This window comes from Scleropages formosus, chromosome 21, assembly GCF_900964775.1.
Source record: "Scleropages formosus chromosome 21, fSclFor1.1, whole genome shotgun sequence".
In the NCBI taxonomy this organism is placed as follows: domain Eukaryota; kingdom Metazoa; phylum Chordata; class Actinopteri; order Osteoglossiformes; family Osteoglossidae; genus Scleropages; species Scleropages formosus.
The window spans coordinates 8186548-8205498 of NC_041826.1; the positions used below are offsets into that span (position 1 = coordinate 8186548).

At 52.0% G+C, this 18951-nt stretch overlaps 1 protein-coding gene across 2 annotated transcripts in view; it reads left to right on the top strand.

The window, feature by feature from the left end:
- The window catches only part of pde11a (phosphodiesterase 11a), a 41083-nt gene that overhangs the window by 18923 nt on the left and 3209 nt on the right, over nt 1–18951 (top strand). Inside the window, exons 7-19 of one of the 2 annotated variants that reach the window (XM_029247152.1) lie at nt 422–497; nt 2017–2084; nt 2529–2621; nt 6242–6292; nt 10419–10565; nt 10812–10919; nt 11990–12099; nt 12519–12609; nt 14860–14960; nt 15640–15717; nt 15909–15972; nt 16130–16204; nt 17518–17601. In XM_029247152.1, coding sequence (XP_029102985.1) covers nt 422–497; nt 2017–2084; nt 2529–2621; nt 6242–6292; nt 10419–10565; nt 10812–10919; nt 11990–12099; nt 12519–12609; nt 14860–14960; nt 15640–15717; nt 15909–15972; nt 16130–16204; nt 17518–17601 — 1146 coding nt within the window. Of the gene's footprint in view, nt 1–421; nt 498–2016; nt 2085–2528; nt 2622–6241; nt 6293–10418; nt 10566–10811; nt 10920–11989; nt 12100–12518; nt 12610–14859; nt 14961–15639; nt 15718–15830; nt 15973–16129; nt 16205–17517; nt 17602–18951 lie in introns of those variants that run through there. The other variant, XM_029247153.1, reaches the window with a different exon arrangement.

Sequence of the window (18951 nt, forward strand, 5' to 3'; positions counted from 1 at the left end):
TGAACTGAACGCTTTATGGGGAATTGAATCAGTTACACACGTTTACCCTGCGCGGATTGATAGACTGTTTCTTGGAGCTATGACGATCGGTTCCACTCTTAAACAAGTATACTGCCGGCCCGTGCTTTCCCATGAGCGTTCGGCCCATTTATTCCGGTTAAAACCGGCGAGAGGCGCGCAGCGAATTGTAAGGTCACGGTGCGTCTGTCATTATTTAGACTGAGAGATTGACTCGCCCTTTTTTGTTTGTTTTTAACATCTTGTGTTGAATAAGCCGCGCCTTGAGTCATAATAAATCTTTCATCTTGCAAGAGCTCAATGGAACAAAGCGTTGATGGAATAATGTGCTATAATTTGCCCGAGATGGATTTGCCCGATCGATAATAGAACGGCGCCGATATCCAGTGTTTGTTCCTTCCAGGCCGATCAGTTCTCCGGCTTCCACATCCGCTCCGTGCTCTGCGTGCCCATTTGGAACAGCAACCACCAAATAATTGGTACGTGTGCAGATTGTCCTTTTTGCGGCCCTCCCGATGCCGCCGGCAATGCCATCACAGGCGCAGCGACGACCGGCTCTGACAGATGACAAAATAAAGACTTTGTTCATAGTCTGAGGCCCTTTGTGATTTTCATAATGAGCGATGATTGTCAAACAAAAAGAAGCCCACTGTGGGGTTCTTTTTGTTTTTTCACTCCGAAAAGCATAAATATGCTCTGGATGCGCGGTAATGGGCGCACATGTGATCTGGCAGAGCCGCGGAGATGCAGAAAGCAGTAAAACCCACATTAACCCCGGCGGTCTGTTTGGCTGTTTTGTTGTGTCCTGCTGGGCGATCTATGGGTGTTATGCGGGCCTCCGGGAGGGTCCGTGACTGTTTCCGTAGGCCGGGCTCCCGCGGAGAGCCCGCGTGGGCGGCAGCCACCGGAGCGGCAAGGAAAAGACGCTGCGGCGACTCGGCAGAGGCTCAGCGCCGGCTCCGCAAGTCACGCCGAGGCTGAAAACCCCCGTGAATCGGACGTCAATGAGAGCTCAAGGCCCGGTGCATTTAAATCGAGGCCGCTCTAATGTCCTGCACGTAAAAGTAAAAAGGCTTTGCTGATATGCCATCTACTTCTGGAGCAAGACTGATGCGCGAAGGTAAAAACTGGAGAAAGGCCACGTAAGGGAATGCTGGGACGACAAAAAGAGACGTCGCCGTCGGCTGCGAGTGACGTTGATTGACGGAGCGCTGCGTTCCGTGATTTGCAGTCCGATGGAAGGCTTCCAGGGTTCGATAGCGCCGAGAACCAGGGTGCTTGGAAGGGACAGAGCGCCTGGATATTGCTCTTTCAGCTCTCAGAGGGCTTCGCGAGTCCCTCCCCGGCACCCGGTGCTCGGCACCGTTCGGGAGACACGGTCAGGCGGATGCGAACGGAAGAGCGCAGCGTGAGAATCGAGGATGCAAATGGACGGGCGGACCGGGGCTCGGTTACCGAGGGCTGTCATAAACGCAGGCGGCACAGACGTTATTTCTTGGTGCGCGCTTATTAAGGCTTTAAGCTTCGGATCTGAAATCGAGGAGAGAAAGAAAAGCCCATATTCCAGCTTTTTGTAATTACACACTGTTGGCCCCGTACAAAAAAACATACACGCACGGTATGAAGTAAAAGTAGCAACATTAGCGCTGCGGAGAACATGAGGTGAAAGGAAACGTCAGGGAAAATATTCATTAGTGCTGCTGAGGACCGGCTTCACGTATTGTTTTATCAATGACTTTAATTAATGCGTGGGAGTGATTGCAAACTAATTGGGGCCCGACGCGCAGAAATGGATCGTGTAAATGAGACGGCAGCCAAGTCAGGCTTAATAACCGGCCGAAAATAAAACGAAGCCTGTTGATACGGAGCTACCCCGAGGAGAAAAGGAAGGCGTCCGGTGAGTCCGCGAGCCGTCTCCGAGGTCTCCGTGCCTCCGTGCATACTTTCATCAATGCGTGCGTGTGTTGCCTTTCAGCCTGTGCTGTGTGTCTGGTGCAGGGGTGGCCCAGGTGCTGAACAGGCTGGACGGGAAGCCGTTCGACGACGCGGACCAAAGGCTCTTCGAGGTACGAGTTTGCGCTCGTTCGTCCCAGTCCCAGCGGAGGCTTTCCGAGCCGAAACGCCATCTCTGCCGCAGTGGCGCAACCGCGGGGCAAAGGAATGGAAAACGGTGACTTTGAGTTTGAGCAGCGAGCACAAAGGACGGTAGAAAACACACTGGCAGCTTTACGGTTCATTTTGTGCGGTAACTATTACGCAGCTGGCCGGACGAGACGCGGCGCCTAGATGTGCTCGTTCGGCGCTTTAAACGGCGTTTGCATTAATGCACGGAAACCGTTGTCAGTGCACGAAAAACGCACGAGAGGAATGGCACAGTGAGGACGTAATCTGCGCTTAATTGCGTCCTCGCGAGCGTACGGGCGCAGAGAGCACAACGTAAGGCAACGTGCGTCGCGTGTATTTTACGGCATGATCCCGAGGCCTTCACAGCTGTCTCTCATCCTCCTCAGGCTTTTGTCATCTTCTGTGGCCTTGGCATCAACAACACCATCATGTACGACCAGGTGAAGAAATCGTGGGCGAAGCAGTCTGTGGCTCTCGACGTAAGAACCGACGCGTTCCCTTTCCCTTTCCGGATGCGTTCGCGGCGAAAGAAGGGGTGTAAGAACCGAGGGGCGCAGCGGCCTCGAGCGTGCGGACGAGCCCGGCGCTTTCGCCCGCCGCGGGTCAACGTGGGGTCACAAGGCGCTCGTCTGTCCCCGTCGGACGCTTCCACCGCTGCTTCCGCTTTCTTTTGTGCTCCTTGAAAGATGCTTTTCCTGTTACAATTACAAAGATGTGGCAGGATTTCAATAAACATTCTTTAAATACAAATTTGTGCTGTAAATAGGAAAACAACAAAGAGGTATTTACCTGACGCTTTTCTCCAAAGCAATTACAACATGAAGCTACTTAACCATTTATGCAGCCAGGTAACTTTACTGGAGTAATTGAGGGTAAGTACCTTGCTTACGGGGGGTGAGGGTTGGGGGGGGCGTGGTGGGTTTGGCCCGTGCCTTGCTGCGTGGCGGGTCTGGGGTTCAAGTCCTGCTTGGGGTGCGGTGGCCCTGTCTTTCTCCCTGCATTTGTCTCCCCCGCCATGCAGAGGAAGGACCTGGCAACCCACCTCTGTTTCCTCCCTTGACTTGCCACGAAGACCACGCGAGCGGTCGCTATGGGTCGGCTTCGACTCGGCACGTACCGTACCTCGCTTAAGAGCGCTGCGGTCAGAGGTGGGGATTGAACCCTCGCCCTTTGGAGGGAAAGGCAGTGACTGAAACCGCTCCGCTACCAGGCGTCCCCGGTGGTGCCTTTCGAATTGAAATCAAACCAATGATAAAACAAACCACAGCTTTTATATTGCTATATGTACAGTATGTAAAAATATATCATATACAGGACACCTTTAGGTGTGCGCAGCAAGGTGGCACAGTGAGTAGCGCTGGTACCTTGCTGGGCTGCGGGTTTGGATCCGTGTCCGAATAGGCTTCAGTCTGGAATTTGCATGTTCTCCTCTATTCGCGTGGGTTTTCTCCGGGTGCTTTGGTTCCTCCCGTAGTCCCAAGACGTGTTTCGAGCGATCCGGTGAGACCCTACGTTGCTTGTAGTGTGTGATTACCCCGTGATGGACTGGCATCCCGTCCAAGGCGTACCCCGCCTAACGGCCTACGCTTCAGGGATCGGCTTTGGACCACCGTGACTCTGCGCTGGATGAGCGGTTACCGATGATGGATGGACAGTTAAGACTATTACACAGCACGCTTTTATGGCGTAGAGCAGCAGGCGCCGCGGACTGCAGTCGGACGCTTGGCCGTGAGGTCAACGCGCCGTCGCTCCCCTTATGCGATTTATCCACGTCACGGATAGCGTTTGTACGGTATTTTTAGACGTGGTCATCCCTTGCTTCCTCACGTTTTAATCTTTTTATAGTGACGCACGCCTCTGGCGGTCTCCCGCAGGCATCGGCGTGAGTGCAGTGAGGCCGAGCGTCCATCGCCGGGCCCGGCGCACCGATCCTCTGCGTTAAGCTACTGCTCTTGCTTTGTTTAGTACCTTTCACCATAGACAAATAATGTGCCGCAGCTTAATGTCTGCCCTGGGCCCAGTAGCGAAGGCAGTTTCCTCAGTGCCCTTATGTCCCAATAATAGGTGTGATCATTGCACCTGTGTCGTTTATAGCTTTACCGGATTTAATTGTGTGTGCGTTTGCCTACGGCTGCCCTGAGGATTCTTGGAGTAGGATACCGGGTACCGTTGTTATATTAAATCGGGGTTTCTTCTCGGGGAGTAGCCGCAGCAACGAGCTGCGCGGCGCGCGGACAGGGTAATAACCGGGGCTACCGGGAGGCCCGCCACGTAGAGGTTTGTAAAAAAGCGGCCGTTTTCGCCGTGACACTTTGGGTCGAAACGTTCCGCTTCGAACTTCTGCTCTCGGTGCCCGCGGTGCAGGCCTTTGAGACTTGTTACCGCACTCCCCGTTACGCTCACGTGTATACAGAGTGTGCAAAAAATATCCTCATTAAGGCTTTGAAGACAGGATGTATTATTAATCGGGGGTGGTTCTCCTTCAGCTTCGTTCTGACTCGCTGTCACGAGCCCTGCTCCGGTAATCAGCCTTTTCGCGCTGGCCTTCCGCGCGTTGCTTTCATTGATGCCCGACCGCTCGTGTGAACGACGGCAAGGGGGCCCTCGGGGGACAATTTGTACGCCTGGACTGGTTACCGTACTTACAGTGGCCGTTAAGACCGAACCTCGCAAGGAGAGCGCTGGGCTGCAAATCGGCTCCGACGGCCTCCAGCCACGGTACGGGGGCGAACGCTGTCCTAAAGGCGACACACGCTTCTGAAGCATGGCGATACCGCTGCAGCATCGCCACACTGCACCGCACGCGGCGTCCGCGGGTTCCTTGTTACTTCCATTGAGCTTTTCTCGGTTTGCCAGCAGAGCGATGTCTGAGGAACTGAGCGTGTGGCCAGCATCTTTACTATAAATACATATTTTCTTTCTCTGTGGATGCTTCCCGTAAAGACCGGGTTTTCATTGTAAGTTGTATTTATAACTTTAATTTTGCCAATTAAAGCTCTGGTGGGAAAGGCCCTGCTGTAGGACACTTGAACAAGGTAGTTAAACTGAATTGCTTCGATACAATAACCAGCTTTACTGTTGGGCAAAGCATTTATTATATTTACCTGAAACTTTCCTCTAAAGCGACTTACAACGTTAAGTTACCTACAATTATTTACCCATTGATTGTCATACGGGGCCGAGGGAACCGGGACGGCAGGTCCCAAGCGCGGAGTCGTTCGTCTGGATTCAGGGGATAAGGCAAGTTCTCGGAGTCGGGGACAGGCGAACGGTCGGACGATCGGCGGTCGGAGCCAGAGCTAGGATCCGTGGACGAGGTCGGGGGACGAAGGGAAAGGTCGGTCGGTCTGCGGTCGGCGTTGGAACGAAGATCCGTGGACGTGGTCGGGAAACAAAGCGAAGGGACGAAAACCGGAAGACGAGAACGGAGAGCAAGTGTTGAGTGCGCACCGGACGTCACGAAGGAGGGCGGTTGTCTCTGACGAGATTCCGCAAACGTATGGGAGCCGAGGAGGGTCTTTTAAAGGGTGAGCAGTTAGTCAGGTGCTGTCGGTTGAATTGTGGGCGTGGACGTGACATTGATACAGCGGGGTAATTTTACTGAAGCAATTTTAGGGTAAATACCTTGTTCAAGCAGGCAGGATTTGAACCCGTGACCTTTGGATGCGCAGTCAGCTCCCCCAGCTGCGAGACAAATGACTGTTTTGGACAATTTTAACTACGCTGTAAAAAGATTCTTGCTCTATTACCTTTGAGCAAGATAATGCCTTGAACTAAACCAGTAAAAAGTACCAGGTATATAAATGGCTACATCTTTGTAAGTAGATTAATCTACTTACATTAACCAGCTGCATGCAGTTATATGTACGGTGTCTATATATAATATATACATATATATATATATATATATATACATATATAATACACTGTCTATATATAAAATGTACGTATTGTATATTAAATGAATAATTAATAACTTTGAAAAATTACCAGGCTGTATAAATGAGTTAGTTATTGTACATTACATTAAGTACATTGACACCGTAAGATGCTTTGTGCAAAAGTGTCAGCTAAGTGCATGAATGTGATTTTTTTACAGGTCCTGTCTTACCATGCAACCTGTTCTAAGACAGAGGTGGACAAGTTCAAGGTAAGTCAGAGGAGCTGAAACAGTGGTGCATTGCTGCATATCCTCTCCGTGTCTTCTCAGGTAATCATAGGCAGCAGACCTTTTAATACTCCATCTTTTAAGCTGGCAAGAGATGATGACTGCTCATTTTGGAAATGGTCTGGAAAGGGGGACCATCCCTTTCAAGGGACTTTGCATCTTCAAGGAATCATGTGCACATTATCGCTGATTCCCCACTCTTTGCAGGGTAAGGGAGGTCAGTGTTATGAGGGACGTCGTTTGGTCTATTCTGGGTTGTGACAAATGAGGAGTAATGGGGAACATTTGTGAGCAGAGTCACACGAAAGGTACATACACACGGTGCACAAAGTCGAACGGAAAGTAACTAACTGTACTCCTGGCTTCTCCAATACGGTGACTCATCCTTTTCTCAAATTTAATCAAATAGCACTTTTGTACTTTCTTCTTATTTCATGCACTCTCAGACAAGGTATACCTTTTACATTGCTTTATTCCAATTACAGAACTGCCACAATGAATCTTCTCCCCGTGAATTATGCAAAATAATTACTGTTGAGGCTATTTTGTTCTCTGCCATTTTTGCGCTGATTTGGTCTCGTCTGATTGTCTCACGCACTCTGCACGGACAGTCTCCTCTCGTGTACCGGGAGGTACCGAGGGCAGGTAGTGTCCTTTCCTCCAGCGCTCCTCTGTGTGTGTGACAGTGAGCTCCCTCTGCTCTGTCCTGTGGCCCGATGCTCGTTTATGACTTCGTGAGTCACACAACGGGACATGTTAAAGGCAGACAAGGGACCCGTGTGTGTTTGTGCGGACGACACGCAGCTGAAACATAGCGCTCCCTACCGGTGGAATGGCGCCCTTTCCATTTATTGCGTTAAAAGGGCTTGTAACCCCTGGCCACAGTTTCTCAGGCTCCGGATGGAGTTTGCGATGAAGTTCTGTGCTCGGCGTATAGGGTTGCACTGAACTGGGAGTTTGGGGGCTTCGCTGGACAGGGGTGAGAGGACTTGACCGGCAGTATTTGCTTCACTGAGCAATGGTTTTCGGATGGCGGAGGGTTTCTCTTGACTTGGATCTTCACTGTAGTGCTGGACTCACTGGACCAAACTGTTCTCCAGACTGAGGATGGGGACGTTCACAGGATTCAGGGCAAGGAGCTTCACTGGCCTCAGCAAGGGGCGTACGGCAGCCGAGTCATCCTGGAGCCCATAGACTTCTCTGCACCACTTCAGCATGTAAAACAAGTATTTGTTGTTGGGTTCGAAGCATTACTTCCGCAACGTACTGTTTAAGATCCATCCATGCATCCATCCATGGTCAACGACCGCTTGTCTCGAGTGGGGTCGTGGCAGGCTGGAGGCTACCCGGCAACAGAGGGCGCAAGGAAGAAGGAAGAGGGGATACACCTGGGACGGGACTGTTTAAGATGACGTTTTGCAAATGAATCCAGTGTACAGTCCTTGGCCTGTATTGTTCTTCTTTTACAGAATATCTGTTTTTCAACAATACAAGTTCTAACTTTCAAGTGCGCCCAGGGATGGGGATAAAATATGAGGTGGATAATTTCCCCAAAGTGAAACAATCCATTTGAACCCGGGAGCCACCAAGCTACCTCGGCAATGGAGGAGGTTCATGTCCTTAGGTTGTGGCCAAAGCGAACGCTCCTTGAACCTTTATCGAAGCGACCGAATGATGTGTTGCAATCAGTTCAGACGGACGCAAAATTCAACGTAAAATCTTGATGCAGGGATAAGCAGTAGCTGCAAAAGTATCGCTGCCGCCAGTTTTACAGCTCTTTTCAGACGCAGAAGTCTTTACTGGGAAACATAAAAGGATCTGAGATCTTCTTGCTATTTTGCTAATCTTACAGATAATTACACCAGCATTTTCATCACGAGTGTAGGTAGGTATCAAAATACGAATGAAACGCAACAAGCCAGCACCCGCATTATGACTTATGAGGGCACTTTTTCACAATTAAGGTGCTTTTTTGCTCCTTTCATCTCTCAATTCCATTAGCAATGGCAGTAATTTAGTATCCGCTAGATTACTATTTAGATTTGTAATTTTGAACATGCTGATAAATTTGAAATTTTTTAACTTTGAAATGCTGAATTAAAATTTGGAAGGGTTTTCATGGGAGAACATAATGGTCGTGTTAAAATATCCCCGAAAGTATTCGTACTAATGTGTTTACGGCGATATCCTTGTAATTTCCTTTAATGGTATTATCTTGCACGCTTCTAACTTAGCGAAGAACAGTTCTCGAGCTCAACGTAGTCGGACACCGTTACGGCGAGCTTTTCCATCGTTTTGAGCCGGAGCCGAGCAAGCAAGCGGAGCGACGCACCCACTTTGACACGATTGATCGTGATGTGTTTCGACGCCAAGACGACATGTGGAAAATCCACGTTCTTTTTCAAGCAACATGTGGCGTAGCGATGCAGCCGGAGAGGCAGAATTTAGCGAAGGCATGAGCCCATTGAAAATGAATGCACCTACACTCCGATCGATACATAACGATCGCAATGCATTATTCATACCTGTAGCGAAGCTACTGATGTTTGTCGGGGGCGTCGTGAACATGTAATTATCCACATATTTCGCGAACGGTTTATACAACGTCGGCAGGAGCGCGCAAATGAGCAGTCAGATATGCCATCCGCCCCGTACCCCAAAAGGGCAGAGACGGCAAGCTCTGGCTGTGTGTTCGTGTGTGTTATGAGCTCTTCCGCTACACGACTGTAAACGTGCATCGTTACCTTCCCGCTGGTCTGCAGAGATGTTAAGCCGGGCACCTCCGCATCTCCCGCAGACCCCCAGTCCACCTCAGATGTCACCTGCCATTCCAGCGGAACGACTCTGACGTGCGTCCCGTGTCCTTGAAAACAACCCGTTTTTGAGAAGAGAACGGACAAAGATGCTCATTTTTATAGCTCTTGTTAGAAGCGGAGCAGCAGGCTCGAAACGTGTCTTTGCGGGTCTGTCTGAACCGATGGACTGTTGCGGTGTCGGTCAAGTCCTTTTGGGCTCTGCGCTGCCCCAGCCGGGCGCTCATTAGCAGGAACGGGTAATTGTGCAGCGCCTCTGTGGCCGGTTCGTCAAAGCGAAGCACCGAGCACCTCGCTGCGACTCCAGGGGATTGTTAAAGTAGGGCTTTTCTTTCACAGCACCTCTCTGGGTTCTAAACGTATTGAATCCGAGCACCGTTACCGACTCGGTCCGAACCAAGACGGAACGATCCGGTTCCAGCGCGGGAAACGTACCGTCGCCCGCTCTGCGTTTAACGGGCCGGATCAGGAAAAAAAAATTGCAACGGCACGGACGTATCGCTGCCAACGCTGGACTCTCGTAATTAACAAGGGTTATTGGAAGCGCCAGCATGCTGTGCATTATGTGGTTCAAAGCGTGGGGCCGCTCGTTCACCTGAATGTGAGCGTTTGGGTTTGAATGCGATTTCTTTTTTTCTTTTTTGGCAAATGATGCCTTGCTTTATACTTCCATTACCCCCCCCCCCCCACTTGCCTCCACCCCTGAAAAATCAAGGGCAGCCCATAATGATAGTGGGAGTTTGACAGGGCATCAAAGAACATCTCAGTTTTTCTCATTAATTAAGCACCTCCCATTGAACAGTTTCTATCTATGGCAGCTTTTCATTAACACGTTATTTATAGGTTTGATATTTACTTTCTCCGCCGCACAGGACTTCGAGTCTTACGTGGAGTTGGAAACAATTCTGAAAGCGACTCGGCCTCCCGCCGCAGCCAAGTTGTTTCACGGAACCGGCTTGTTGAGCCCCGAGGACTTACAACTTGATAGTTTGCCATTATTTTTCGAGGGAAGAATGGGATTAATAGGCCCGTTTGAACCTTTCCTTCGAATCCTTTTAATGCTCTCGTGAGAACCCGTACATCCGGAGCTCTCCGTCCCCATCTTCCTTTCGCTCAGAGGTGATACAGGCTGATGAACGTCCTGCATTTTGGAAGCGTGCGGCCCCGTGGAGGAGCTGTCGCGCCGGCCATAAAGGCAGAACTAATATTCATCATATATGGCTTGTAGGAGAAGCAAAGAAAAGTTTTCGGCAAACTCGAGGTCGCCTTGAAAACCTAAACGTCTTCTCCTGCAGGCGGCGAACATCCCCCTCGTCTGCGAGCTGGGTATCGACAAGCTGTCCTTCGACGACTTCTCCCTGGATGCGGACGCCATGATAACGGCGGCTCTACGTATGTTCATGGAGCTCGGCATGCTGCAGAGGTTCAAGATTGACTACGAGGTGAGTCTGAGAGCCACACGCATCCGACGCAAGCGGCCCTGAATAACAGCGACAGACCCGTCCGCAGAGTCGCGCTAGGAGTCACCTCCACGGCCGGCCTTCGTACTTTCAGTGAAATCGGAGCCTGTCCGCGAGGCCGATGTGCTTCCTTCCCAGAGCGGATCGGCACCCGCGGAGCGTCACGGTGCGGCGCGCTCTTGGAGCCCAGCGCACCCGCTCACTGCATCTCACTCGCTCCCCTTGCAGACGCTCTGCAGGTGGCTGCTGACGGTGAGGAAGAACTACCGCATGGTGCTCTACCACAACTGGCGGCACGCCTTCAACGTGTGCCAGTGCATGTTCTCCATGCTGACCGTGAGTACAGCGCTGAGATGACGATGATCATCGCCGCTGCTTGCGATCCTCGGTGGTCCTAGCGAGAAGCGCGTCCTATGTCGCGGATGAAGTAACTTGCTGAACCAACGTGACCCTGCAGGTCCATCCAAAGGCATCTTCCTGGTGGACGGAAGCAGTGTTGATTCTATGGCAAAACCTTCTGGTTCCCCTAAGGATATTTTTGTTATTATGTTACCTCTTCTAGCAGAAGAAGGTTCAGCACTCTGGTCCCCGGTATGTTTGTAGAGGGAACGTTTTGTGTGGACCGTAGCAATGAGATAGGTAGCAGTAGTTAGAGTATGTTCCATAACTTCAAAATATGACCTGTCTCTTCCGTCCTCCAACGCATGACATGTTCTAAAAACCCTGGTGTGGTGCATGTCATGATCGCAGCCATTTCTTTGAGTCATGGCTGTAGCAACCCTGGAAAAGCAGCGTAATAATAAAAAACCCGGTGTTTATACTCTCGGAACATCCTACCAGGCTCGCAAACCAGGGGCGCCGAGATAGTTCATCGTCAGCTATTCGGAACCAAACTACTACCCTGCAGTTTTTGAAAACAAATGCCCTGCCACTGTTTTACCCCCATGGTAATACACGCCCTCACAGTGCTGCGCCGCCATTGTCCAAATCTCCACGGTGATAAATTGAGCGTTCGGTGCCACAGTCGCGGTAGCATCGGTTCCTTGAGCTTCGCATCTCAGCAAAGACAGAGCTAAGGTACAGCTTCGAGGTGAACTTCAGACTTGAACTTGTAACGGCAGAGCTTTGTTTATGTTCCCCCGAAACGATTCTCATGACGGCTTTCGGTTGCCGGCAACCCGGCGCTTCTGTATGAGCGACTAGCTGTGCTACTCATTACCCTGTTATTTAGTGAATACATGTTCTGCAGAGCTGGCCTCTGGTGCATGTGTATGAGTGGTGTGTCTGAACAATGTCTGCAGGGGAAAAAAAAAAATGGATTTCATCTCCCCTTGGAGTCTGATTGCAGCCTTGACCCCGGATGACATTTAAATTTTTTGAATTTTTATTATTTATGATCTTCCCAGACTGCTGGCTTCCAGGAGACCCTTACTGAGCTGGAGATCCTGGCTCTTATCGTGGGCTGCATCTGCCACGACCTGGACCATCGCGGGACCAACAATGCTTTTCAAGCCAAGTGAGCGAGCCCTCCGTCCCACCGCCGCGAGGCCGGCCCTTGTCTCGAAGCGGCGCGAGTCGGAATAAACGAGATGTGAGGCGCAGAGCCGAGAGAGCGGGGCACGCTGAGCAGCCCTTATGTAAGAGCCCGTTTAACACGGAGCCCACCGAAGCCCGCTGGGACTGCGCACTCTGCGGCAGCCCGTTCAGCAGCTGTGGAGCTGCGGAGCGTGTTACCGCGCACGTCTCGGTCGCAATTAAGTCGGCACAATTAACGCAGATCTCTTCCGGTGCCAGTGCTCAGTGCGCTGGCGTGTAGCAGTGTGCACACCTGCAGTTGTGTCTTTTCTTATTTAGTCTTCCTGACTCCCTTTCCCTGGCTCCTGCCCTCTCTTTCTCGGGCCCGCCTTTCCCTCTCCCTAACCCCGCGTCCCTCAGGACGGGCTCGGCTCTATCGCTGCTGTACGGCACCTCGGCCACAATGGAGCACCATCACTTCAACCACGCCGTCATGATCCTGCAGAGCGAGGTACGGTACGCCCCCCACCGTGCCCTCGCGCGAAACGCATAGTTTATCGCCCCGGACCGGCGAGCCCCTCACGCGCGAAACAAAGCCGTGATGCGAAGGATGCCAAGACGAGGACCGAACCGCTGAAAGTGAACTCCTGCACCAGGCTTAATATCCTTATCCCGGCGTAACCCTAACCCTAAATCTACAGAGAACCAGTGGCAGACCACGTTTACCTATTCTCCGCTCTATTACGATGTAATACGTTTAAAATTAGAGGTGAGTTGCAGAACAAACGAAGCTGGCGGAGGAACAGTTACAGATTGAATATCATTTTAATATCATGCGTTCATTGATACCATTCATGAGACCCTCCTACAGATTGAGTTCTCCAAGATGGGGACTAAATTGCTTTTCCAAAAAAGCCCTAATTTTTGCAGCCAGACATATCGCATTATTGCCTTATTAAATAAACAGCGAATAATTTAATTCAATAAAGAAAACACTCAGATGCGTGCCTTCCAGTGGGGACCCAGTCGTAGGGGTACAAGAAGGACGCGCTAAGAATAAAGTGCTCCTGTGCTGGATCTGATATCGTAAGCATCTTTTATGTATTCCTCCACATGGCGAAGGAGTTGTTTCGCTCCTGCGGCATTCCTCATAATGGTGGGGTACACAGCTCTTAAATCAAATGTGAGGTAAAAGCGTTATTCATAAAAATACGTTCTGGTACACTGGTAGGGTAGTGGTGTAAATGTATTGAACGAGCACAGCATTTTCTCATCTAAAATGTTTCAAAGCAAACTGTGCTATAAGTGCACATAAAACACACACACTTTCCGAACCGCTTGTCCCATACGGGGTTACGGGGAACCGGAGCCTAACCCGGTAACACAGGGCGTAAGGCCGGAGGGGGAGGGGACGCACCCGGGACGGGACGCCAGTCCGTCGCAAGGCACCCCAAGCGGGACTCGAACCCCACACCCACCGGAGAGCAGGACCCGGTCCAACCCACTGCGCTCCCTCCTGCACATAAAACAGTGCTCCGAAAACAAAGGAATTAAGAAGACTAAGAAATGATCCATCTCCGCCGTGCTTTCAAGGCACGCAATATGCGCATTAAAGCTTGCTGCGTTTTTATATGCGCTCACTTGATGGCAATTATGAGAATTCCAGCGCAGGTAATTTTCGTACAACCTACCTTCCTCACCTCCTGGAAGGATATTACCAAAACAAAGATAATTTCAGAGACCGACGGTGAGACTGCCAGTAGGAGCGAGCTGTGTGTTGCGCTATAACCCTCGGTGCGTGTGCGTTGTAGCGAAGGACGATCCGGACCGCCAGAGCGGCGGCGCTTTACGAGACGGCCTCCGCCGAGGTCCTTATCCTGTGTCACGACACTGTTGCTGCACAAATGTTTGCCCGGAAAATCATAATGGCCCCCGATGTTACGGGGAGTGAATTACGGCCAGGTCCCATTAGCATATAAATGAGCAAAGTCTTCGGTTGAGGCCGAAAGGATCTTGTGGTTTCACTCCGCCAGCCAGCAGGAACAATTAATTAAAACTTTACTTTGTCAGCCGTAATACCTCCCCCGCCCTCGCCGTCACGATCTCCGCGAAGGAGCGGTGAACTTCGCGGGAACTCGGTAACGCGCCCTGCGATCCTTGTCCGTATTTAACGGTGTCCCGAGAGCAGAGGGTGGACCAGGACCGAGACCAGGACCAGGTCGCAGAATTATGACCGTGAATTGTACACCTTTAAACGTGAATGAGGAAACAGTCTGCCCGCTCTCGTTCTAACGCTGGGATACAGCTGTGGGACCTGATGTGGGATCTGATACTTTTCTCCAAAGCAGCTTACAACTGTTGATCCGCGGTTTAGGCCAAGTCCCTCGTTCAGTGGTGCCACAGGTGGAGCGGGACTCAAACCTGTGACCTTTGGGTCCGAAGGGTAAATATCTGTGAGCAGCCGAACACTGTAAGTCGCTTTGGAGAGAAGCATCTGCTAAATGGGTAATAAATAAGAGCAGTGATTACGAGAAGGGATTCACTTTCAGTGGTTCGTTCCACTCCACGTGTAGTGGTACTTGACGCTGACACTGAGTCGGTGTTGATGTTGATGATGATGATGATGATGACGATGCGCCGACAGCTTTCCAGGCACCGCTTGAGCGATGTCCCGCAGAATCCGGAAGCCGGGCCGTGCGGCCGGGGATGTCGGGGTCGCTCGACGCCTCTTCGCCCGCTTAGCCCCTCTTTGTGCTCGCAGGGCCACAACATCTTTTCCAACCTGTCTTCCCGGGAGTACAGTGACGTGATGCAGCTCCTGAAGCAGTCCATCTTGGCGACGGACCTCACGCTGTACTTCGAGTGAGCGCTCTGCCCACGGGCTGCCCTCCTCCACACCTACCGGGGACCACATGCTCCGCCGTTACCGTACCGTGATCGACAACGAAATAACAGCACGCTTAGAATCGCTGCGCATCTCTTACCGACCCGTCCCATCGCACGGCGCGCCCGCTGTACAACGCTCTGCTCTCGCTCCTTCTACTGACACTAGTGAATCAGTACCCCTCAAAAAGGGATGGTAATATTATTAGGCTTTACTCAAGCAGAGCTATAAATACATCTTCACGGTAAATGCACATTTTCACCAGATCTCTGTGGCTTTGATGGTTTAAAGCTTGTCGCTGGCAGGTTACTTGGCGCTGCACAGCTTCCTATTGGGGGTAGGTTGCAGAGCACGGTAGATACGGTCGTGCCCGTTAATTATAATAAACATATCCGTAGAGCTTGATTAATTGGGCCTGGTGGAATATTGTGCGGTATAGTTCTAACCATTTAGCCGTGAGCATAATTGCAAGTCATATTTCATCTTCAGTCGTTAAGTCTAAGGCACATGGATGACTGTGTGGACTGAGCCTGGCTGCTGTTGAAGGGAGATGTTTGAGCTGATGCTGTCCTCTTGTGGACAGCGTCCATCACTGCACCTGGCCCAGCTGCTCTGAGCACTGTCCCCTCTGTCCCCTCTGTCCCCTCTGTCCTCCAGGAACAGGAACACTTTCTTCGAGCTGGTCAATAAGGGCGATTACAACTGGAACGTGAAGAGCCACAGAGACATGTGCAGGTAGTGCTTCCCAGCCTCTTTGGGTCACTTTGGGTGATCTGAGCAGACCTTCGTGCAGCCCATGACGCGGCGTGGCTTTGGCACAGGGAGTGACGCGGGTTGTCCTCGGACAGGTGACGCCATGAGCTCCGGTGGAGGATCACCTGCATTTCCGTGCTTGTTTGGCTTTAGGCTTTCTGGCTGCTTTGCAGGTCCATGTTGATGACAGCGTGTGACCTGGGAGCAGTGACCAAGCCCTGGGAAATATCGAGAAAGGCGAGTTCGCTGCGTTTCGCACGAGACGCGTGGTCCAAGGAGGTCCACCTGCGACTGATTTTTTTGTCGGCAGCGACTGCGAAAAGCATCATTTTAAGTGTCGAGAGCCCTTTGTAGTATTTCGGTGCCGGGTGTAAGTGTTCTTCTTTGCGCCTAGGTGGCGGAGCTGGTCACCAGCGAGTTCTTCGAGCAAGGGGACAGGGAGCGATCCGAGCTGAAGCTCACGCCATCTGTGAGTTCCTTCCCCTCGTCTCCATATCGGGTCTCAGCCACCTTCCTCTCCGATACACGGCGTGGCTTTCAGGGCCACCGCTGGGTAGTGGAAGATAGGAGCGATTTAGGCAGGCGTAAAGGTGACGTTACCGGGTCCGGTAACACCTTGGGGGGCACCCCGGTCAGAGTGCGGGCGCCTCGGGGCCAGTCCTGTAGCGCCGAGTGGCTGACCGTAGGCAGCGTACCATCGATGCTGCAGCACCAGCAGTGGGGTCCACGCTAGTAGCAGCAGAGGGGGTCACACCACATTGTCACACACTCCTCTGTGGCCAAAAGAGAGCTGCTTTACACACTGACCCCACACAGTGAGCCTTCAACTAGCCTACAGCTCAAAGCTCCCAGATTAGTGTAACGCACAGATCTTATGTTTGGCTGCGGGTTACAGCAGCTCATGGTTGCTGGTTGCATGGTTGACCGAATGTTGGAATTACTGGACATCAGTAGTATCTAATATCGCAATACATTTTTAAAATATATTTTCAAAAATTTTATAAATACATGAATTAAAATGGCAAAGCAGAACATTCATTGTAAAAAAAATCACTGTATTTCAGTAACTGAAATGGAATAAAATTGCATAAAACCACTCATACTAATATAAAAATGTTTTAAAACATAAATAGTGTTAGGGTGTGTTTTGCTGAATTAAAACATTTATGTATAAAAGATTACCATCATGGCAAAACGGTTTAAAAAAAAAGATATTTAACACCTTGGATCGACTGGTCAATTCCATATCCAGGCCCTCCACCCGCATTAGTCCGGTTATGCGAGGATGAGCTGTAGTCGGTTTCTAATTTTCGACCTACGGCCATATTTTGCCGTGGAAGCAGTTTGGTGGACTGCGGACTAAAAAATGATTGGGTTTGGGCTTTTTAAAAATCATAGCCGGCCCCTGTGCTGCTGTTACCTTTTGCTTGACGGTCACTGTCCTGGGATGCGCGCTTACTTCCGAGGTGAGAGTGAAACTTCAGGCAGGTTGCCTCGCACCCTGAGCCCGGGGGCCGACGGCTGCGGAACCGACACGGCGAGCGCACCGCGGAGGAGACGGGCACGAGACGAGCAACAGAGTGCGGCACCTTGATTGCATGTGCGCTCGCCCAGGAGGCGCTCAGCTTGCGCTCTCTCACCTGGGGGAAACACGGTCGTGCAGCCAGGTTTCGGGAACAGCGGCCGTTTCGTTTCGCTCCTTCCTCATCGTCGCCCCCCCCCCCCTCTGCGGCAGGAGCGTGGTGGCGCGGCAGAGCCCGACGCGTTTTTTTTCTGTTGCAGGCCATTTTCGATCGGAACAGAAAGGACGAACTTCCCGGACTGCAGCTGGAGTGGATCGACGGCATTTGCGCCCCGTTGTACGAGGTAACGTGTGAGGAACCCGGCCTCCCGAATACACCCATTCGCCTCTGGGCGTGGTGGTGGTAGAAAGAAAGCGGGAGTAGGAAGAAGGTAAGTAAGAAGAGACGGGGTTAGTGAAAGGGGAGGTCAGCAGCAACGCTATGGCTGCAGCACGGCCCTTTACGCACTGGGCTGCCGAGGCAGGAGCGGTAAAGGAGAGTCTTACACCGACGCTATGTTCGGCACAAGCCACGTGGAACCGCGGTATAGCGCTAGTTTACTTACATTTACTCCGCGCCATTCGTGAAACGCTACTTGCAATTTGCAGACTTTTCAGCAGCTATGAAACGACAGCGAAGGAGAACGCAGCGGAAGTACGTGTGGGACTGTAACTGGGAGGAAACCGACGCGGCGCAAATGCACGACGAGGAGCAAATTGTAAAGCGCGGCAGTGGCTGAGAAGTCCCGCGTTCCTGCCGGCTGGGGAGACGCGTTCGCCGCGCGTTACGGAGCGGCCGGTCCGCGTGAGTCGGAGCCGCGGGGCCCAGGAGCGCCGACGCTCAGAGAACGGAGGCTTCCAGCAGGACGCCGTGGCGCCAATTAAGAGTCCGGCGAGCGCGGCAGTGGCCGAGGCAGCATCGCGTGGGCGCAAGAAAAAGGACTCGGATCTAGTCCTCCGGGATGCCGCGCGGAATATTAATCGGCCGTTGCGTAATGAGCCGCTCTTCAAAGCCCTTGTCCCGCACTCCCTGGGACCGCGGCACCGCGGCGCTGCCGTAAACGTGCCATTGTCTGGGAAGCTCCGTGGGGGTTGATGTCGCTACCAGGTAAAACCCTTTGCGCTACACGCAAGGAGATAATAAGGCAGAGCTCAAATAGGGAACTAAATGAGCTCGGTCAAGGTTGCCACGTGAAGCACGTGGCTTCCGAGCCACGAAGACGCGAAGGAATCGGGAGATCTAGAGACCGCCGAACACGGGCGACTTACTGAGCCTAAAACGCGGAGTAAGTGTGCGCGATGGAAGAGTCCCGTTCACCGGGTCGGAAGCGCTCGCACGGCACCCGTCGGGAGCCGGCCCTCCGGCGGAAGCTAAAGGCTCGTTTGAAAGGGCCGAAGCGAGCGCGCAGAAAGAAAGCGGCAGATGCGAGAACGCCGAGGTGCGCATGAAGCGAAGCACGTACAGCAGGTCCCCAGGCTCTCGCTGGCTTGGCCGTACTCTCCGATCGCGAAGCGGCCCGAAAATAGGGCCGCGCACAAAGGCCAAAGCCGAGGTCGTTCCCTCCTGTACGCCTCCGGCTGAAGCCTTCGGCGCCGCACCGTGCGCCACATTTGGTAACATGGTAACGCTATTTGTTGAGAGACCGGGCTGGATT